This window comes from Clarias gariepinus, chromosome 11, assembly GCF_024256425.1.
Source record: "Clarias gariepinus isolate MV-2021 ecotype Netherlands chromosome 11, CGAR_prim_01v2, whole genome shotgun sequence".
In the NCBI taxonomy this organism is placed as follows: Eukaryota; Metazoa; Chordata; class Actinopteri; order Siluriformes; family Clariidae; genus Clarias; species Clarias gariepinus.
In genome coordinates, this window is record NC_071110.1 from 22,464,694 (window position 1) to 22,488,018 (window position 23,325).

General features: G+C 39.3%; 1 protein-coding gene across 4 annotated transcripts in view; it reads left to right on the forward strand.

Annotated features, from left to right (window-relative positions):
• The window catches only part of igsf9ba (immunoglobulin superfamily, member 9Ba), a 70,812-nt gene that overhangs the window by 21,038 nt on the left and 26,449 nt on the right, over positions 1 to 23,325 (forward strand). For all 4 annotated transcript variants that reach the window (XM_053506670.1, XM_053506672.1, XM_053506671.1 and 1 more), the window contains exons 3-4: positions 5,822 to 5,968; positions 17,457 to 17,608. In XM_053506670.1, the coding sequence (XP_053362645.1) occupies positions 5,822 to 5,968; positions 17,457 to 17,608 (299 nt within the window). The remainder of the gene's footprint in view (positions 1 to 5,821; positions 5,969 to 17,456; positions 17,609 to 23,325) is intronic.

Below are 23,325 nucleotides of genomic sequence, written 5' to 3' on the forward strand. Positions count from 1 at the left end.
AAAACAAAAAATGTAAGACAGAGTCAGAACTTACATGGTTTTCTTCTTGGCTGCTCCAAATGATGATGTAACTTCCTTTCTGTGACTCAGTGCATTATTAAGTAAGCAGCTATGTTGATATTAGGGATGGGAATCGCCAGGGATCATCCGATGCAATATTATCACGATACCTTGGTACCGATTCGATTTGTATCGCAATCCTGTATCACGATTTTATAAAAATCCTGATTGAATATTAAAATTTTTTTCCAGATTTTGTTACAATTCTAAACAATCTTAACAAATAATTTGCTCCCAAAATGTGTGAATAGTTTAAAGCTCTGCATGTAGGATTTTAGAGGAACAGGAACATTTTACGACCTTAAATTTACTCACTCTTACTTATCATTTATATCATCACCACGCAGGGTGCCTGGAGCCTATCCCAGGAGACTTGGGGTATACCCTGGACAGGGCCAATCTCTGACAGGGCACACACACATTCACACAATTTGGGAACTCCAATTAACCTAATTTGCACGTTTTTGGACTGTGGAAGGAAACCAGAGTAAACAGAGAAAACAGGGAGAATATAATATACAATCAAACTCTATGCATTTAGAGTGGAGTTGAGAAATGAACCCGGACCCAGGAAGTGCAAGGTGACAGTGCTAACCACTTAACCACCGTGCTGCTAACTCAAATTCTAGCACATGAATTGTGTCACAAAATAATCCTGATTTATCACTAAAACGATTTTTTTCCCAGTTGTTGATATAATATTTACTAAACTCACTTGACAAAAATCTACTGTGAAGAAGTATTGATGTTTCTTCTTCTTCTTCTTCTTCTTCTTCTTTTTTTGGGTTTTCAAGGAGACTTTTGAACCTTTCACTTTTACAGAGTAACGTAGTTATAAGAGTGACTTTATATGGTGGCTCTGACTTTGGACTGCCCTGACACCTTGAGCCAGTTGGTCTGTGCTCAGTAGACCGCTTCAGTAATTCATCCCTGACTTTATCTGGCACATTTTTTTTTTTGTTGCATTATTTATTTATTTAATCTTTTTTTTCTGGCAAGCTCTACCTGTATACATAACTCTTGCACAAATCTCTGAATAACACATCTGTAGTTTGAGGTCTGAATACTGATGTGCACATTTTCAGTATGAATATACTGTGCTTCACTTGGTGTACTTAACTGAACTCCCTGAAAATGTTTAAAGTCAGGCTTTAACAACTGCAGTAAATAAAAAAAAAACATTTTACAGAGTTGATATAAAAGATATCTATGAAGTAGTAAAAATTATTTTAACATTTTACTAATAGGCCAATGTTTAGTTTGGTTAGAAGTAGAATACTCTTCTATGAAAATGACATCATGACAATATTGAGCTTTTAATGATTTCTTTCTCTGATGTACAACATACATATTGCATTAAATAGGGGGTGATAGTTTAATATATCTTGTTTTCTAATATCAATAAAAGGTCCACACGGTCATGGCACTATAGAATGTGCATTGTATATTTTTGACCCTGTACATACAATGTACATACAATGTGTATGTATAACGCTGATCCTGTATTTATTTCAAAAAAACTAAATGAATTAACGCTTATACCCAAAACCTTTGGTGTTTGCACATTATAAAGATATGTGCTGTATAATCATTCTGCCGTATGTGGTGGAAATTCTGAAAACATTATAAAGACAAGTAAGAGCAAAGTAACAAAGGTTTTATTTAAACTTCTACAGAAGGACCAGTCTCATAAGGCAAACAGGTGCAGCATGGAGAAAGGAGATTTCTTTCTCTCAGCTGTCCCATTTTATACAGAAACATCTCTGCTAACATAATCAACGCCCTGTACGATTCATTTCCCGCATCAGGTCTGTTTGCATGTTCAACCTGTGCCTGTTGGGTTTCCTCCAGGTTCTCCGGTTTTCTCCCACAGTCCAAAGACAGGCAAATTAGGCTAATTGGCGTCTCTAAGTTGCCGGTAGTGTTGACCGGAGGGAAAGGGAATAAATACAGTGGTCATCATTGGCCTTCACGGTTCTTGCTTGGACTAGGATGGATGGATGAATTCAGGGTTCATGGGTTAATGGATTTAGGGCAGGGGTAGCTCATTGGTGTAAGCCTGTTGATTGGAAGGTTCCAGGTTCAAACCCTGTTACCACTGTTGGGCCCTTGAGCAAGGCCCTCAACCATCAACTGATCAGATGTATAATGAGATAAAAGTGTAAGTTGCTCTGGTTGAGATGCATAATGTAAATGTATGTTGACTTCAACTGCATGTTTAATACTTTATTTACACTAAAATGTTTGTACTTTCTTTGTTTTTTGTCATAAACTGAAAGTGAAAGAACTTAGTTTTCTTTGTTCTGAGATTTCTTCCAGTTTAACCCCTGAGTAAATTCCATTTGTGGTCAGATTTGCTAATTTATTTATTACCGCACATGCAGTAGCCTCCTATTTACATTTTACAGGAGCTGCAATATTTGGGTTAACTGATTCAGCATGTCCTATCCATTCCAATGGAATAAACAAAACCAGAAAATACCCACCACTTTCTGCAGACATGATCTTTTGATTTAAAGATAGATCACTTTTGCTCCAAGTAGTTGACTTCTGTGCTGTAGTAACTAAATCACAAATCTGTGCCTAATTCTCACGCACTGGTGTGTGGATTATGTTCATTAAACAACTGAAAAGCGTGGCAAGCTCTGAGAAGCTTGCATAAAACAATGAGCAGGTATTGAAAAATGATTTTATGATACACAATGAAGAGAAAACAACAATCCGGCTACAGTTAACAGTCAGGATGATGGGAAATGCGCCTCTCAAGTAGTGGCTGAGAATCTTTTCCTTTTGCCAAGAAAGCATGGATTTGCTCCCTAACCTCAGTGCTGACGCCTTTCCTCATCAGCACTTCATCACCATGTACAAAAATAGACGTGTTTCTTCAAAGCTCTGATTTAAAAAAAAAATCTCCTTTACTGTGAGACTGTAGCCCCTTTTCTCTCATAGCGTATTGATTTTCTGCTCTGGAAACCTGCAGTTTCCTCTCTCAGGTACTACTTGTGATCCCAGGGCTATGATATCTTCTGGTCGATACACCAGCGCTGCGAAGCATGAAGACTGGCCACAATGTCAATATGCCGATGTTTTATCTCAAGCAAAGTCTTCTACAGTGGTGATGAGAGTTATCAGGACATGGCTTCCAATGCGATGAGAAGCATAACCCTATGTGACAGCACAATGAATGATTTACACATTTTACTCACGAGCAATAGTTTTAGCATTACTAGCATTACTAGGTTATATCAAGTACTGCTGTCCTTACAGACAACATGAAAGAAGTTTAAAATCTTTTTCAAATTTATTAAAAATAAAAGGTCAAGAAAAAAAATCACATGTACATAAGTATTCACAGCCTTTGCTGAGACACTCACAATGGAGCTCAGGTGCAGGTCCTGTTTCTACTGATCATCCTTGAGATGTTTCCACAACTTGATTGGAGTCCTCCAGTGGAAAATTCAATTGATTGGACATGATTTAGAAAGGCACACACCTGTCTATATAAGGTCCCATAGTTAACAGTGCAAGTCAGAACACAACAGAAACCAACAAAGTCCAAGGAATTGTCTGTAGATCTCTGAGACCCATTTGTATCAAAAGGATACAAAACCATTTCTGCAGCTTTAAAGGTTCAGATGAACACAGTGGCCTTCTTCATTCATAAGTGGAAGAAGTTAGGAACCACCAGGGCTCTTCTTAGAGTGGACCACCCAGCCAAACTGAACGATCGTGGGGAGAAAGGACTTGGTCAGGGAGGCCACTCAACTGAATTTACCACTGGTGGACTCCAATCAAGTAGTAGCAACATCTCAAGGATGATCAAAGGTCTTCACTGGGTTTGAGGTCAGGAGTCTAGGCTACATCAGTGCTTCCAAGCCATTGTTGGCCAACCATGTCTTCTTGGAGCTTGGGCACTTTGGGTTTCATTCCCTTAGTTATGTTAATAATAAAAATATAAGGATAGCTTAATTAAGAATAGTGTGATAATGGAGTGTTTTTAGTTCCAAATGTATGAAGTGATTATAGTTTTATAAGTCTACTCTTTAAGCAGTGCTTGTCTTAAAGAGCAGATTTTTTTGTTTTTTTTAAGTGTTATATGAACTTAAAGTAGGGGAATGTACTGTACCTCAAACCATGATCTAATTCTCTTTATAGGATCACCAAAATTTTAAAACATTGCATTTATTTGTTAGATTAAGCTGCCATTTTTTTTTTAGGAAATCCTCCTGTATATATATAATACGACGAGAACTAAACCTTCATTAATATTCAACACATATTATAGATGTGATTTTATTTGTCAAATTATTTTGGCTGTCATTTTGTTCAGCCTGATTGTTCTTAAGAGTCTTCATGATACTGAACTAAAAAGTCAGACTTTGCATTAGAATATACATATCCATGTAACGCAACCAAAATCTGTCAAATTGACATAACAATGGGTCTGTCAACTATTGGAATAACTAAATTTAATATTAATATTAACAGTAGATATTGTCAGAAAGCAGCTAAGCAGAAATCCAAATATACTGTAGTAAAATATCAACAACAACAACCACAAAAAAAAAAAAAAAAACTCTTGAGAAGTCATGAGGAAGAGATCTTGAGAGGACCCAGACTCAAACCCACCAGGTAACAGTGAATAGAGTGGTTATTCAGTGCAAATGGTTACAGTATATTATTGCTCAGAGGATAGGATGTTCATTATGTACATACTGTAAATTATTAATAAGTTGTAGGAATGGCAATCACCAGAGACAAGCCAATACAATATTACCATGAAACCTAGGTGCCGATTCGGTTTGTATTGCGATTCTGTAAATATCCAGATTTAATATTTATTTTTTTAGACTTTATTACAATAAAAAAAAAATTATCACATAGTTTGCTCCTACCACAGAGGATGCTGTGTTGCCTGCCAATGTGTGAATGAAGTTTGTCTGTCTTTCTTTATAACAGCTATAAACATCTTTTCCTTTACTAAAGAAAAGACAAAAATGCAGATCATCAGGTCTTTAGGCTACATTCACATTACCAGCCTGAAGCGACTTCATTTTGATGTTTTTTTTGTTTTGTTTGTTTTTATTTTAACCGAATGTAACACAGGTCCACAAATCTAATGTTGGTTATACAACCCAAATGAAGAACGGTCAGACGGGAATTCATGCGACTGCTGCCTCTGCGCATGTGTGGGTGCATGTATGTCAGTCAGCACCAGCAGCACTGGGATTTCATAGCTGTGCTAAAACAGCTAAAATAAGGGATCTGGCTTTTTACCCTCTTCTGGACCTCAACAAATATAGCCGACTAACTGCTCGCAGTCCTCCAGAACAAAATCCCTGGCATGTTTTTTTTGGTTTTTGCTAAAATTGTGTCCATTGTTTAAAACGAATGGGCGATCACATGAACTCATGACATGTTTTAACCCAGATGGCCTGAGCAACGATTTATCGATGTGCACATGCGTGCCATTTCCGAAGACAGATGCGTCCACATTAGAGTCACATAAAAGTCGCTTAGAATTATTAATGTGAACCATCATGCAAATTCCATCTGACCAAAATATCAGAACTGAGCAGTGGCTTGTAATGTGAACGTAGTCTTTGTCTAAAAACAGTTAGATTTAATTAATTTGAGCCTTTGCCTACCACACAGATGAAACTTTAAAATGAACCTTACTGTGATGTAATTGCATCATGAGACAGAGTTGCGAATATGAATGCTTTAAAGACTGCCGTGTGCTTGTCTGTATCTCCTGCAGGAAGGACGAGCCTACATGGCAAGGCGTCTCTGCAGATCGATCAGGTGCGCTCGGAGGACCAGGGCTGGTACGAGTGCAGGGTTCTCATGCTGGAACAGCAGTACGACACCTTCCACAACGGCAGCTGGGTCCATCTCACAGTCAACGGTTAGTTACACACCAGACATCTGCAACCTGGAGAGATCCTTGACTACAATCCAGAGGAAACAAAGCACTTAGGTTGTTTCCACTGCTCATGTCCTTTTAGCAAGCTCATGTTGCAGGAATGAATGAGCTGCTTCTTTTTTTTCTGCCTAATGATCTCGTCACCGATTCATCCAGCTGAAATACGTAAAGATTGTAACTGTGCGCTCATGCAGAATGGAGTGAGTAAAACGTACAGCTTCGGTCTTGTATTTGTATTCGACTGATTACGTCGCTTATTGTTTTCTCCCCATGGACATATCAAAGCGTGTGTTTAAAACTGGCAGGTTTGCAATAGTCTCTTTCAAATCTAGCATTGGCGAGCACTCCAAGGGTTCAACAGCCAAACTGATGACGGGACTGAAAAAAAATCCACCCATTTGCATTTCCTTATGCGCTGCTTTTTTTAGGCTGCTTGCTCGTCATGTGGAGACTATTCTGATCCTTTAGGGAGCTGAATAACATGAAATCAATTCCAAGGGAGCAGTTAAGGAGCAGAAGAGACCGAACTCACTCACTCGTTGTTGAAAATAAGACGAGCACTGTGGTGTGCCTTCACTATTTTTATCGAATCAGAGTTTTCTAGGATGTTGCCTCAAGCTTGCTTAATGTGCTGCCTTGTTCTGTTTCTGAGATTTGATAAGCTCAGATTGCAGAGTTGGTGTGTGTGTCTGAGAGTATAGTATATGAGTGTGTATGGGAGTGTATTACTACCATTTTGAGAGACTCATACACACCAGGAGCTGATTGGAATTTCTTTAGGGGTTTTTCTATTCTCTCAATGTATAATAAAGATAAAAGGCAAAATAAAAGAAACGACAAATTCATTTATATCCGTCAGTGAATCAGAAGTGTATGAAAATGGGAAGTGAAGGACACAGCAAGTCATAATTTTTTTTGTTGTTGCTTTGGCACCAGAAAGAAGAGTAAAAGTGCAATAAAGCATTAGTAGTGTTGAAAGTGGGCATGCATATAACATGCAGTATATCATATACAGTAGGTCAAATCAATTCAGGTTTTAAATTAGAAAAGTGTCAGAAATGCTTTACCTCGCTTAGTACGTAGAACATTCCAAACCTTATCATTTACAGTCAATAAATAAGATAGGAATAAAACATAACAGGGTTTGTTATAGGAGTTTACTGAATGATCAGGCAGTAGACTTAACTGTAGACCCTAAAAACATCGGCCAAAAATTGTGCAAAAAAGGAGATTTGACATCACATGGGACAATCAAGACAATCAACAAAACAAAAACACGTAAACAAAAACAAATACAATTGAATGTACAATAAATCGACAGAAAAAAGAGAAAAAGGCATCTACTAATCCATTATTATAACTCCTATCCGTGTGTATGTGTGTGTGCGTGTGTGTGTCTGTCTGTCTGTCTGGCTGGCTGGCTGGCTGTGTGGTTATTAAACTATAGGATTAAAGGTATGTATGTAATTGAAATGTGTAAGTGATGTAATGATAGTAAAGACAACAAGAAGAACAAATCACAAAAAATATATGATGATGATGAAGATGATATAATAATAATAATAATAATAGTATTAATGATTATTATAATAATAATCACATTTTATTAATAATAATATGGATGAATGAAAAAAATAATACATAATAATAACAATAATAATAATAATAAGAAGAAGAACATCAACAATAAAACATCAGTAGCTGTTTCATGAGTAGGGGAAATATTTTAGTAATGAAATAAAAGAATATCATTTTATCGACATGTGCAAAGGGTAGCACTGTGGATTTAGCATGTTCTCTCTGCACATGGTGGGTTTCCTCCCACAGTCCAAAGACATGCAGAGTAAGCTAATTGGTGTTTCTAAATTGTCCCTAGTGTGTGAGTAAGTACTTGAGTATGTCTGTGCTTGTGTTCTGCGATGGACCGGCCACCTGTCCAGAGTGTATCCTGTGTAGTGCCCCCATAGAGTCCCCTATAATTTTACACCCATGAACGGCATTATGACTATGTATACAACCATATGCATAAATTCTCGTGAATCTTTATTAATTGTTGCAATCATAATACTACTCCAAATAATAAGTTATTGTTTTGCCACAGAGCATTACAAAGAAGATTTACATGATTAAAAATTCAGTACTGCATATGCGAGTAATATGTTCCCCATGTCTACCATTAGGCCGTCTCTGGAATTCCTGATCTGTTATTCTGCACAGTCAAAAGTCTCGGTTTGACTTGAACAGCCCTCATATTTAATAGTATGAATTGATTTTGAATCAATTTAATATAACAAATCATTAACACCAACAAAAAAGATTAATTTAAACTGCAAAATAGTTTTGACCACAGAGTATCCAACACAATGTTTAACAGAATACTTTATATAAAACAACAAAATATTTTCCCAGTAGATTTTTTTCCCAAATGCATTCCAGCAATCTGAAGGAAAAAAAAAACTTATCATTCTTCCAGATTCTTTATTATTTGTCCTTAATACATTCTGGAGAAATATAACACTTATCCATTCCACAGAGAGTTTGCATTTTATTAGATGATGAATTTAATACGATCCATTAAAACAATATATACACTATCATGCTTCATGACTCTCTAATCATTGCCTGAAGGTCAATTTTAAAAGGCCCTCTGTCGCATATAAATACTATCACAAAGGCGCTGTAGGCTTTGTGTGTGTGTGTGTGTGTGTGTGCAGATAGGGCTGATTAATTTCAACAGTGGCATGCTTTGTATTCTGACTGCACAACATGCGAAAGGAGCTTCGGTCTGCTCGGTGTTCATCCTCTACAGTCAAGAAAGGGAAACGAGGTAACGCTAGTAATGATCACCATGGCTTTTGGTTTCTGTTTGTACAGTACCATTCACGCTCAGAGCGTAGCTTAAATTATATTGCACTCGTTTATATCAGCTGTAAACTGTTTCGCTTGAAGTACGCCCTCTTATATACAGAATCATCAAAGTAATGTAAGCTCGGCAGAGAAGGCTTTTTTTTTTAATTTCAGAATCAATTTACACTTTTGAATCAGGACGGATGTTTAAGTCAAACTGGGACTTTTGATCGTGTTGACTAACAGAACACAGTTGTGAGAGCAAAAGCTCCCCTTATTTCTCTATATAACCCCCCTGCTACACTGATGCACTTACCCCAGTGTTTCACTAGTGCATGGATACCATCGAAGAAAGTTTTCTCAGTACGAGAAGTCATGATCGGAATTGCTGGCCTCCCAGGAACTCCTTTAATGGCCCAAAAATTTAGAAATGGTTTTGAGTGAGGTCAGGAATGTACTGGGGATGTGACAATAACTCCCAGACAAGTTATGCTCTTTAGCTATTTTAGCATGGTTGTTGGTCTTTTAGCTGCATCTGACAAGGATTTGCCACCACGGACCATCCAATCCGCACAGGTTTTACACCGGATGCCCTTCCTGACATAACCCTCCTATTTTATCCAGCCTTTGGACTGGCACTGCATTTAGTGGCTGGGAATCGAACCCGGGCCTTCAGCATGGCAGGCGAGCCACCAGTGCCCTAAGATGATTATTTACTATATACTGGTTAGCACTGTGTTCTCGTTCCTCCAGGGTGGAGGGTTCGATTTGATTCGTGCCTCAGGTGTACAGTATGTGCGCAGAGTTTGACCTTCTTTCCCGTGCTTAGTGTGTTAATTGACATTCCCAAATCTCAAAAGTTGATTTGAAATTTACATGACGCTCATGGCCTGTATCTGTATAAAGTTATTCATTTTGCTGCAGCCACATAATTGGTTAATTGTATATGTGTTCTTATTAAAGTGTATTAAAATTTAAGTGGGATCAAGGTGGACTATATGGAAAAAAATCACAATCTGCTCTTTTTTTTTCTCTCTTTTTAATTTAACATGAGTAATTTTCGCCATGGTTCACCGTCAATTCATGTTTATGTTTGGTGCAGCGAAGCCAGAAATCCGATCTCGAATACGGTGACCACGAGAGAAAATTATCTGATATATGTAACACTAGGATTGGTGTGGCCCGGCTGTCTTGTTCTTCGCAGTTCGCTTTGTTTCTAATTGCTGAGTCGTGCTCGTTCATCACGACGCTTAGCATCTCTCGGTATTTCTTTCCTCTGCCGTCAGATGCTTAGGTGCCATCCACGGGAACGTTATAATTAGCACCGGGCTGTCAGCTCTTAGCGTGCGCTCGATATTTGTTCGCTAAAAATATGCATGCAAGGTTCATGAATATTCCAAACTTTAAACACTGACCCCAACAACAGTATCTTGGACTCATAGTACCTGCTAGTTTTACCGCTGCATAGGCTATACAGTACAGTAGGTCTTGGTGCAGTGCACAAGCTTTCGGGGGTTGGAGGGTAGATCCCGATCCCGCTGGTGTGTGGGTGTGAGAGAGCATTTGTGTTTGGCACTGTGTGAAGGAGTCCATTGTTTTCCATCCTGAGAAATGTCACCTGCACAGCTGCAGCAGGCGACGTAGGCAGGAACATATGCATGTATGCTAATGGTTTCCTCTCTGCTTCTGCTCCTGCTTTTCAACCTCCACTGGTCAGTGTGTGAGTTTACGTGCTCCTGTTATCTTCTGTCATGATTCATTCTCTCTCTCTCACACACACACACACATTCACTCACTCTCCCTTGTGTGCACTGCTATGCGCACTTCACCTCACTTCCATGTACACGTGAGCCCTCACGAATGCAAGGACACCCCATTCAATACAAACCTTTGCCCTTTTAAACGGTTTATAAAATCTCAATAGCACTTAGTGTTCAGCCAGAAGGAATATGGCTTTTGTGTTACAAGGCCATTTTCCTCCGTGCATGCATCGGGATTTCTGTGACCTTACTCAGCTTTTGATACGCTAGCGCTGCTGCATTGCACCTAAATGCCACAAAGCCTACTTGAAATTCATCATATTTGTAGAAATTCAGGTAAACGCAATAAGAGAGACATGCAGGGTGTGTGTGTGTGCTATAGCTTGTTACTGAAACAGAGCAGGGGAAACCCGCTATAATTGTGTGTGTGGGGTGCAGAGCAGATTTTTATCTGATTATCTCCTAAAACTGAAAATAAAAGATTGATTTAAAGATTAGAGGGAATTTTACAAGATGTTTTTTTCAGCGCACATTGTATTTATTCATTCCTTCATCATCTATACTGCATATCTTGTACATGTTGCAAGGGGCGTGGAGCCTATCCTAGGACATATTGGACACAAGGCGGGGTACACCTTGCACAAGGTGCCAATTAATTGCATGGCACACACACACACACACAGACACACTACAGGGCAAATTGGGAACCCTGCCTAATCTGCATGTCTTTCCATTGTGGGAGGAAACTGGGGTAAAGGGAGAAAACCAACCAAACACACAGATCAAAGGCAGAAATCGAACCCGGACCCTGGAGGTACAAGGCCATAATGTTAAACACTACACCACCTTGCAAACGGGATGCATAATTGAACTTTTTTAACTTATACATTTTATTTAGGTTTTATTTTTTGGTTTATTTCTATGTAGTTTGATAACATCCATATCAGGAATCAGTCCTATACTTATGTATAACTGGCATGTAAGATGCATCAGATGCATTAGTTATTATTGCAGCTACTTGTAGTGCATTCATTTGTATTCAGATTAATCAAAACAATAATCAAAAAATAATAACACTAGCAATGATGCCATTTTTTCCCTCCTGAAAATCGAGACGGAAAAAAACAAGCATGAAATGTACACATTAGCTTTATGGGTTGTTCAAGTCAAACCGGGACTTTTGTTTCGGCAGAAAAACAGAACACTGTTATGAGATTAAAAACTACATTTCTTTTTCTATATAATCCCCTGCTACACTAATAAACTTATCCCACGGTTATTAGTGCTTAAATACATCAGAGCCATGATCAGACTGCCTGCTTCATGTCTAAAACGCTGGCCTTCCAGGAACTCCTTTAATGGCCCAAACATGTGTAAATGCTTGGAGCGAGATCTGGACTGTATGAGGGGATCAAACCAGGCCTGAAAATGTTACACACATCTTGTAGAATCTGACCGTAGTATTTACTGTTCATTTTGAAACAACATGGAAGGAAATCCACATGAATGATGCCATGTAGTCCAAAAAAACACTGGTCATAACTTTGCCTGCAGATGCCATTACTCTGGAATTTATGGGGTGGTGATGAGTGTGTTTACTTCCACTGTTTTGAGGCATGTTTTGATTCGGGGGTGAAAGGATGCACTCAAGTTTTGTCAGAGGTGACAGCGCAGTCAAGAAAATCCTGTCCATGTCAAAATGTTCCTTTTCACTTCAAATAAACAGCCACAGTTCATGTAAGTCTTGTAACAATTTTGATAAAATAACATTCAGAACATCGCGAATGCAGGATAAGAAAACAGATGAGTTTATTTATTGGTCATCATGCCACTTGGCACAGTCAGAAACATTATCACATAAACATGCATAACTTCAGATTTATACAGTAGCGTATATAAGCGATTTGCTTATCCTGCTGAGCGTCGTCTTTGCTCTGCTCACAGCCACACATACAGTTATCTCACTGCTCAGAGTGGGGGGGGGGGGGGGGGGGGGGGGGGGGGGGGAGGGGACATGGTCTGGAATGTAAAATACAGCTGCATTAACCATCACCCTTTTGGCTCATTCCTCAAATCACCCCGTCCTACTGCAGACTATGGCCAAACCGCAACCTGCCATGTACAGCACTGCTCTTCTTTCTGTATCTGCTGTAGCAGATATACAGTGTAGTTTCTTGTTCAATGCATAGGGAAGAGCAAGATCAAGGACCCACTAGCTTAAAAAAATACTTTTTAAATCTAAGGGTGTGGACAGGACCCCAGTAGCCTTGGTCATACTGGGCTGTACTCACCTATAGCCATGTACTGTACAGGACCGTCCTTCCCATGTCCGGCATAGAATAAGAGCAAGTGAGTACAAAGGCACATGCACCAGAAGAGATTTGTGGCAAAACATTCATCAATGACATTAGAATGACATTCAAATGCCTGGCCAGTATGCAGTGTTTTGTCAATCCCTAGGCCTGGGGTTCTAATGAGTGACATGAAAAAGCATTTCCCTGTGGCTCTTTGGAATTAACGACTGGGTGACAGTTCCACCTTGTTGACGGTCCTGGCTCACCTTTTCCTTGAAGACCTGGACCACCTGGGCCATTTCCTTTTGCAGACTGTCAGACCTTAATTGTCCTGGTCCTGAACACCCCAACAGACCTCGCTCCAGCTCTGGAGGGAGTTCTGTGGCATCCTGTTAAAGAGAGTGGAAGAAGGTGTTGTTTACGCACTAAATGCTCACACAAGGCATGCCAAAGTTCGTTTATGTCCCCTGAGCTGGACTGCCTGCTGGAGCCTGTTGAGTGATACCCCCTCTCAAGTGGCTAGCCTGTAAAGCATATCTTGGTATACCAGCTTCTTCGTGGTTTTCTGTGCAGCTAGGGTGGATAAAGGCCTGTTAGTGTGGATGATGGGGTTGTTTTCTCTGAGCTTGCAAACAAAGACATGAGCTTCTCTAACAGCTGAAATGCTATACATTAAAATACATTTAAAAGTGTAAATGAGAGAGATTTTGGGGGGTAAGGTACAGTTGCAGAGAGTAGGAAAGGTAGAGGAATTTAAATATTTAGGGGCAACTGTCCGAAGCAATCGGGAGTACGGTAGAGATGTGAAGTAGAGAGTGCAGGCAGGGTGGAATGGGTGGAGAAGAGAAGCAGACGTGATCTGTTTCAGAAAGGTATTGGCAAGAATGAAAGAGAAAGGTTACAGGACGGTACTGAAACCAGCCATGTTGTATGGTTTAAAGAGGTTGCCACTAACAAAAAGACAGGAAGCCGAGCTGAAGATGCTGCGATTTGCCTTGAGAGTGACAGGATTAAGATGTGGTGTACTTAATTACAGATTTTACATATCTGTATTTTACTCGGGTAGTTTTATTAGTGGATTTCTTTTACTTTTCCTCCACTACATCCTTCAACACATATTTTGTACTGAGTTACTACATTTGTGCATAACCATAATGATGTGAAGCATTTGAAACGGTACCTCCACCCGCTAACTATCATAGTTATTTGTAAGATTTGCCTTCCCTCTGTAAAGCACTCAGTCATGTAGCAGGTGTTTGAAGTCAGACATGGAGGTGATTTCAGACAGCAATTGAAGCACCACGTTCACAGTTTGGAAGCCAACAGAGAGAGAGACTTTTACTATGACGTTAAGGCTACAGGTGGCAGATACAAGCTCAGTACTTTTATTTTTTTGACTTTGCTGCTCCCTGAAAGCGTCTCCCTGAAAGCGGCTCCTGCGGACCCCGAGCTTGATCACCAGTAGTTCCCAGACACTTGGGGCTAGCTGCATCAAATTTTGCAGGCACATTCTGAGGATCACCCCAGACCCCATGACACTGAACGCAGGCCTGGAGAATGTCCATGCCCCTGGGAAACGGCTCTTTGGAGCCCACTGACTTTGTTAACTCACAGCTCACCCAGCTTTGTGTCATACATCACCAAAATTTGCATGTCTATATGGAGGACTTTTACTTGAGTTATATTTTACCTAGGGTATCTCTACTTATACTCAAATACAGGATTTGTGTGTTTTGTCCGCCACTGGTCATAGGAGAGGAGGAAGTGACGACGAGGCTCCTTAGACACACTTACTGTAGGTCACGGCTCAGACTGAGAGAAAATGTAATTGGCATGTTGGATGTGAAATACAGGTGTGTTGTTGTCCCCTGAGTTACACATCCCCTTAATGGAGAATCAAGCTAATCCACCAGCTGCAAATTGTTCATAAGGTCTTAATAACTGTCAATGTATTTTTTTGTACTATGCTTTTGCTCATTATTTTCTAAGAGGCTTCTGCAAATCTTCCACCTCTAACACAACATGGGCCAGCTCCATTAGTTATACTGCATACCAGATGACATCCTAATCCCTATCTGTTCTGTACATAGTTATGGCAGAAGTCATAGACCAATTTGAGCTCTACTAAATACCAACCAAGCAGGGTTGTACCACCAATGCATCACACACATTCTAGCAATGTTTATTACGGGCTGTTGCTTCTCTTGACAGTTAAGCCCTCTTGTGAAACACTGACAGTGGTACTAAATTAGCATTCAGTCTGTTCCACTCTTGTCCAAAAGCCTCTTTGTCAAGGCAGGTGCTGTCTGGCTCCCACGGAAGCCGAAAGGCCCGACAGTGTCGGTTTCCTGTGGCGGTATATTAACACTCTTGTGTGTGTCCTATGCAGGCAGCAGTTTTTCTTCCTGCCATGGGTGACAGAGAGGGTGTCTGTCTGTCTGCACTTGCACTGCAGGTGTCAGATGGGCAGATGTAGCTTTGCTCCGAACAGTAGCAGTTCTGTCGAAACCTCAGGATGAGCACACACACACACACACACACACACACACACACACACACAAACACACACACACTTATCTACACCCTTCTTCTCAGAGCCTCATAGCAGTGGCCCAGCATCCTCCTGCCATTACGAGCGTGTAAATCTGCCAGGTGTAGGAGAGAGTGTAAGAGTAAGGATGATGCTTCTTTAAGAAGTATTCAAGGCTGGACACTAAGCTTGAATTCTCAGGAAAAACTGCAGGCTTGCATGATAACGGATTTCTCAGTGCATGTGCTTTCTCTGAAAATTTTAGGCACTATGATGAATTTTTACTTAATCTACGTTAAAGTTAATTCTTTTACACACAGCATCTAATCTGGAGTGGGTTTTATAATTGAAATGTGAAATAATAATAAAAACCAAGTCTTCATTCATTTGAAACTTTTTACACTAAATGCTTAGAGAGCATCAGCATGATGAATTAGTTCCTGTTTACACTTGAGTTGCAGCAAATATTTAAAAAGCTCATGCGTTAGATACAGCACGGTATGTATGTGCCCTTCAGGAAAATCTGTAAGGATGCACAGATTGCGAAAATATAGGCCAATACCAATGCCTATTAAAGTGGATAGATGGTAATGCCAAATACACCTAAAATCACAGTGCTGCTTGAAATAAACTCCACGTTGAATTTGTTCCTGTGTAACAAATGTTGCAGTGAACAGTTGTTTCGTTCTGTCTTCCAGTCATGTATCACATAGTGAATGCAGGGTTGTGGATACTGAACTTATGGACGATTTTTTTATAATAAAGGTACAATGTAGAATTCCCTGCACAAGCGTGTTATTGTCTCTCTAATCTCTCTAATTGAATGCATCTGTGATACGTTGAGATGGACTGGCATTTCTACTTTGGGTCCAGTGTTTCCAGGATAGAACAGGGCCGCCCAAGTATATTGATGGCTGACCAGATACATTTTCTCACTCATTAAAATTTTTTTCTGGGAGAACGGTGCCATCCACGATCGATTAACTAGTGGCGGTCAGTTCCGTCTCACACTACCGCGCCTGTACCTAAGAGGCAGTAAATGCATCAGACGCCAGCTGCTGTAAAAAGAATAAGGAGGACGTACTGACGGCCGCACATGCTTTGCAGAGAAGCCTTTCTTTGTAAAACCCAGAAAGATTAACCCTTAAAACGCACGCGGTACAGAGTCTGTGCAGCATCGCAGCATCGGTCTATGACCGGTTTAAAAAAGAAAACAACTTATACGGGTTTCCTCCCGGTGTGTTTTAATGTGGGAGGCTTCAGACTGTGCATTTGGGTTTTCCGATGTGTCATGTAGAACTGAACTATACATTTAACTGCTACCACGATGTATGAATGATGTCACAAAAATGTAGAACTCACAAAATGCACTTATTATTATTATTATTATTATTATTATTTTATGAATCTGCGATTTCTATTTGCTTATGTGTTTTACATTTTTTTGCCCAGCTGTGTTCGATTTAATTTTGATTTGAATGCTTTATTTTAAACATGAAACAATGTAACAAACAAAATAACATAAACAAGCAGAGCAAATACGTTTGAAAAGGAGTAGAAAGAATATACTTATTTAACCCTACCCCTTTTGACTACTTAACAGTTTCATTCAATTTATACCACACATACAGTAATACACACACACATATACACACATTTACCTGTATTCCACACACACATATATATATATATATATATATATATATATATATATATATATATATATATATATAGTACACACACACACATATACACACATTTACCTGTATTCCACACACACATATACATATAGATATACATACACACATACGTACAGTACTGTACACTTACTGTATACTGTATGTTTGTATAGTTGAAATAAAATGCAGTTTATTATATTGTACATATACATGTATATTTTAACAAGGCATATGTTTTTAAGGGCTAAAGAGTGTTTATTTCTTTTTTTTTTTTACTTCACATATGGGTAGATGGAGGGTGGTTGAAAGTTTTGATGGGGCTCTCATTGAACTAATCATTCTTTGCATTTTTTTTCCTAGCGCCCCCTACCTTTATGGATGTGCCACCGCAGTATGTGGAAGCCAGGGAGGGAGGCAGCATTACACTAAGCTGCACCGCCTTCGGCAACCCCAAGCCCGTGGTCACCTGGCTGCGAGAGGGCGAGCAGTTGTCCACCAACAAAAAATACACGGTAATGTCCCCGTCTGAGTCCTTTCCCCCTGGCTGATTAAACCGAGCGCCAAAGACGTGTGAAACAGAACATGGGTACTGGTTTGGTTGAACAACCTCCATTACAAACTTCGCCTTGCTTGTATTCGGGCTGTGATAATAAGGGAATTGTTCTTTCATGCTCCGAAAGGAAAGAATTAATGCTTTAAAAAGCGCCGTCAGGGGCTGTTGTGTAGGCTGAGCTGACAGACGAAGGAGTACAATTGTGTGGAATGAGTTTGAAGCATTGACAAGATGAGAGAGAAGGAGAGAAGAGCTTGTGCTGGATATGACAGAAACATTCAGGCAGTCTGGCTCCAGCAGGCATCGTCTGGCAGCACATCAGAACAGCACCAATGCTGAAAGACAAGGAGGAAAAAAAACAGAGAAAAAAACAAGCAGACTGAACTTTTCTTGTCTTTTCTCTCACCCATTACACTCAATCAAGTTGTTTTGGCATTGCAGATGCTCAGATCCTGCTGAACGATATTTATTCACTTGGCAGATGCTTTTATCTGTAGTGATTTACGCTTGACCTGAGCATTTGAGGGGTTAAGAGTTAAGATTTTGGTAATGCTGGGATTGAAACTCTTTTAATCACTAGCCAAGAGACATGAGCAATGTAACCACTACTGACCTGTCTCTCCTGCTCCATTTGCTTTGTGCATGTGCATCATTATTATTGTCATATCCACATATATTATGATCTGGAATAGACTCAGTATGGGTTTATACTGAGTTTCCAAAAGATTTAGTAACTTTATTAAGAATAGCAACAATTACAAAAGCCAAATGTCATTAAGTATTTTTTTTTTTTAAACTTTAAAGGAATTATTATAAATTTGTTTCATTTTGAACTTTGGTTAAAAATTGGTTGTTATAAATAAAATAATGATTATACATCATTATGGTAGTGTTCATATGTTGTTATTATATAACATAATAAAAAGGTTGAAGACCATTCATGCCAGAGTAATCAAAATTAGAAATTAAGGTAGGAGTAAAATGTCTTTAATTCTATTTTTTTTTTAAAAGGAAAGTCGTTTAGACCACCATCACTCAATGCTTTAATGCAGTACTTTATAATTAAACAGAAAGAAACAGAATTGTTAGCAGTAGGCAAATTATATTAATATCACCGTATATACACCAATCAGCCATAACATCAACACCACCAAATGATGAACTGAACAACATTGATCACCGAATTTACACCAGCAAACTGGTGACAGGATCATGGGCACCAAAAGCCCTCTCATGCCCTTGGGGACCAAATACCAACCCGTCCTGTCCAGTCCCACAGAAAAGCAAGTGCAGCTCAAATCACCGAAAAGAGTCAAAAAGGTCAAGGCAGACAATTCCTATGCCTGATGGCCGCACAATGCAGCCCATAGCACCCAAAGGATCCGCACAGAGAGGCCTTGTGGAGTCATGCCCCAAGGGGACACAAGGGAAAACCGAAACCTAGGTGGTTTTAATGTCAATGTTTTTAATATTATGGCTGATCATTGTATACAGTTATATATTGACAATATATTACTATACACTATACGGACAAAAGTATTTGGCCAAACCTGTTAATTATCTTTAAGGCTCTGGTCTTAAGGCTTTAACATACTAAGACCCTTTTTATTCCAACATGACTGTGCCATAAGTATATCTATTGCAATGTCATTGCAAGTTTGAACAAATACCTTTGTCCATATAGTGTGTGCATATAAATATGGGATCGAGTACCCACACTATTGGATGCAGAAGCATGCAACATTTAGATACAATTAAATCTATATTTTATATATTTATTAACATATAGTCTGTCCCAGGCTCTAAGATTTCCCTTTTCAAAGTCTTTCCTACTGTTCCACTGCAATGACTTTTCCCAGAACAGCAGTGTGTCATGACCTCACCTTTAAGAAGAGTGGCGAGCCGGCCACTGGATTTGCTCTCTCTGTTCTGGCTGCCATGGCCGGAAGCCGGAGAAAGGCAGGAATGTGTAGATGGACCAGACAGTGTAAATAGCAGGAAGAGGGGGATCTTGTCTCATAGAGGCAGACGGTTTCATTCCCCAGAGATCCTGTGCTCATATTCTCATTCCTCAGCCTCCTACTCATTGTGCTGCACCATGCATGGATTCAGTCAATTCAGTAGAAGCAGCGTTTATAGTTTATTACTCACTCTTGTCTGGGGCTTCAGTGCAGTGGGTCAGACAGTGACACAACGCAAAGAGTGCAAAGAACAAATATAATATATGTATTGTATCACACAGTGGTCAGAGTTGCATATCTGTCTCTGTCTGATCTGAACAAAAAACTATTCCGTCCCTAATGGTGCTTTCCATAATAAAAATCCATGTTCAAAATTTACAGCAACCTCCTGTTAGCATTATATATGTCATTAAACCGCGTCTTCACAGTCTCCTTCTTTAATAAATATTACTCTACTATAACTTATCGTCATTCTTTCCAGTTTGTTTTGCTCAGCAAGACCTATTGCTATAATCTGACAGCTACCAACTAGAGAGGGTGAAGTCTTAACTTAAGTCTTAAGCCAGTGCACTGTTTAAAAACTCTGAGCAAGATATGTCACAGTGCAACTGAACTCACTTCAAAGTCAAGCACTCTGATTGGCTGTTATTGCTGTGATTGAGGAAAAGATAATGCCACCCAGAGCACAGAGGAAAATTTGGGTCTCCCAAATATGAATAGCTGAAACATTGTCAAGATTTGAACTTGCAGTTTTTAAACAGTTCAGTGTTTCATTGTGCCACTCAGGATTCTTACAGTAAGTGCTGGAAAATCTTACTGATTGACTTGGATGACAGGTCTTTATTCTTATTTATTAAATGTGAGATCAGCTCTTGGTTACTTTTGAAAATTGCACTAATGCCTCAGACAACATCAGATTACATTACTGTAAATACATTACATTGTTTTCGGATATTAATCAGATATTAGTGTTAATGGTTAGTGGACTCATAAATGTAACCTTACAGCATGAAGGTGGCACTGTAACTTCATGGGCTTCAATGTCATTACATAGGATAATTTGATCCACCAGTTATTGGTGCAGGTTTAACCCTGGATGCCCTTCTTGCTGCAACCCATCCATTTCTCCAGGCTTAAGATTGGTACCCAACATTTTGCCTAAAAGTGGCAACCCGGCAGTGGTAGGGAATTGGCAATGCTTGACCCACTGACCCTTCCACAACTGCCCCTAGTTTTAATGATTTCATTCTTTCATCTATTCCTCATTTTTACCACGTATCCAGTGTACAGGGCCTATCCCAGGAGACGTACTGTAGGGCACGAGGGTGGGTACACCCTGGAAAGGGTGCCAATCCATCGTAGGGCACTTAGGCACGCAAACACACACACTTACCTAAACTGCATGTCTTTGAACAATGAGAGGAGAGCCACCAAACACGAGGAGAACATGCAAACAGAACCTACATCCCTGAAGGTGCAAGGCCACAGTGCCAACCACTAAGCCACCAGACAATTTTAATGGTTACAGAATACTCAAAGCTTCAAGAGTTAACCTTGCAGCCCACTACCACCTGACTGTCTATATTAATTTATTAAATCTGCTCTTAACTATAGCCTTGATCTTGACCCTGGCCTTCCTGTAAGTTCATCAGTTTTTGTGAATAGGTTTCAGGGAGAACAGAAAGTGCAACTAAAGTGTCCTTTAGTGCCACTTAATAAAACTTTTATGCGATGCTCAGTTTGAGAATGATCTTCGTGCTTTAATGCTTTTAGGAAATTGTGTTCTGAAATGGTGTACACATGGATTATCTATTTTCTCACTGTTCTCAGCAAAATCTTGCAAAACACTTGGTAGTGGAATGTGGTATACAAACATCTAGTTAATCCACCAATTACATGGATTAAAAAATGAGCAATTAAGTTTGTAGATCTGATGGATTTGATATAGCTAGATGATTAGATGTATGCACTTCTATGCAATTTGTGTTTTGTGGTTAGGTTTTCATTATTTGCATTTTGGTTGGCTGGAATGTTGGATATGGTATGGATATAATAAAATATGTAGCTATGAAGGCCAGAATGAGACAAGAGAGACATACAAACATGAGCTAATTATATCAATCCAGTACTATAAATAGCATTTTACATAGTTATTATTTCAAAAAGGTATTCCATCTCCTTTACTGATCGTAACATCTCTTTCCTTGGCTATGTGAAACTTAAAAACAGGAAGTAACTAGACAAGATGAAGTGATCATGTTACTCGGCATGCAGAGCTACAGTAAGAATGCATGGCTTCCGTACCTGATGAGGAGCATGCCCCAAACCACTTTTTTTCCCCACTATTGGCTCCTAGGCTAAAGAACATACTTCACAATACCAAACCTACCAAATCTATTAGAATATTTCTTTTTCATATTCAGTTGACTTATGATATGTCGTTTTTTTTTCATGTGGTATGCAAACTTTTATTCTCAAACGCAAATACATGCATTATGTAAGTACCCTGATAATAACGCTTTAAAGAAGAGCAAACATACGCTCATTTCCATTAATTTTTAATTATTAGACTTGGAAGGATCTCTATAATACTTTGTAATATGTTTTCAGATGTGATAGCAGCATGACCCCGGAGTGAAACGTTAACACATGAGCACACAATCCACACTTGATAATTGAACCCCAGAGGGGACGTTTATTTTCACGGCACAAAGAAAGAAGCTGCCTTCATCAGCAGGAGCGATGAATATGTGATTTATGGTTTTAGGTGGAACGTTGAGCTAAATGTCAAGAAAAAAAGGAAACGTTATTAAAGCAGCTACAAAAACAAAAGGAAGTTTGGTGGAAAGTCTAGTACTATCTTTCATCGACCTACGAGGGTGAACTTTTAGAAAAGACAAATACAACACATTTTAATACACATTGTCCATCTGTCCACAATCTTTCGTATTCCCTCGTTAACAAATGTTTTAGGCTGAGCTGCGAGCCACGAATGCACGGCTGTCTTCACTTCTTCATCAGAAGTGAAACTTTGTCCTCGTAGATCGGCAAGATTAGGACTAAAGGTAGGATGCGTTAACACCTCGAAACTAGTAGTTTGCAGTAGTGTGCATGATCACAAAGGCTTTGGAGATCTGCATTTAATCCGGAGTTTCGCCTTCAGCTCCTCAATAAGCATCTCTCTTTACAGAGCACTGTTGATTGTTTACCCTTTTTCCTGAAAATGTTCCAATACAGTAGCCTTTCAATATAACCAGAGTGCAGATCAATTTTGACTTACCCTCACAGTACTTTCCACTATTACTACCACTACATTTCTAGCCATTTCTAAGCGTTTACTTGGAAATGACACAGAAAGCAAAGACCAAATGCAGGAATATTGTTTTATATTTCATAATTTGCCGAGCCCAACCAAGCCATGCTGTTTGCTTTGTCAAGCATTCTGTGTCCTCATTTCTACAGTTTAATGTTTCCACACAATTCAAATTCAAAAGAAATAGTTTCTGTACCATATTTTTAAATTCACAGCTAAAGTAAATGTCTTACCAAACGATTCTGGCAACTTTGTCCATATTTGGCATCTTTCCCTAACCTCTTGTAATGTTTTTCCTCACATCCTCATACAGCTCCAGGCATGATAGCACACATAAGAGCTGGGGAACATTCAGTAGCAAATTCCCATAGCAAATTATACAGGCAAGGGCTAATTTATTGT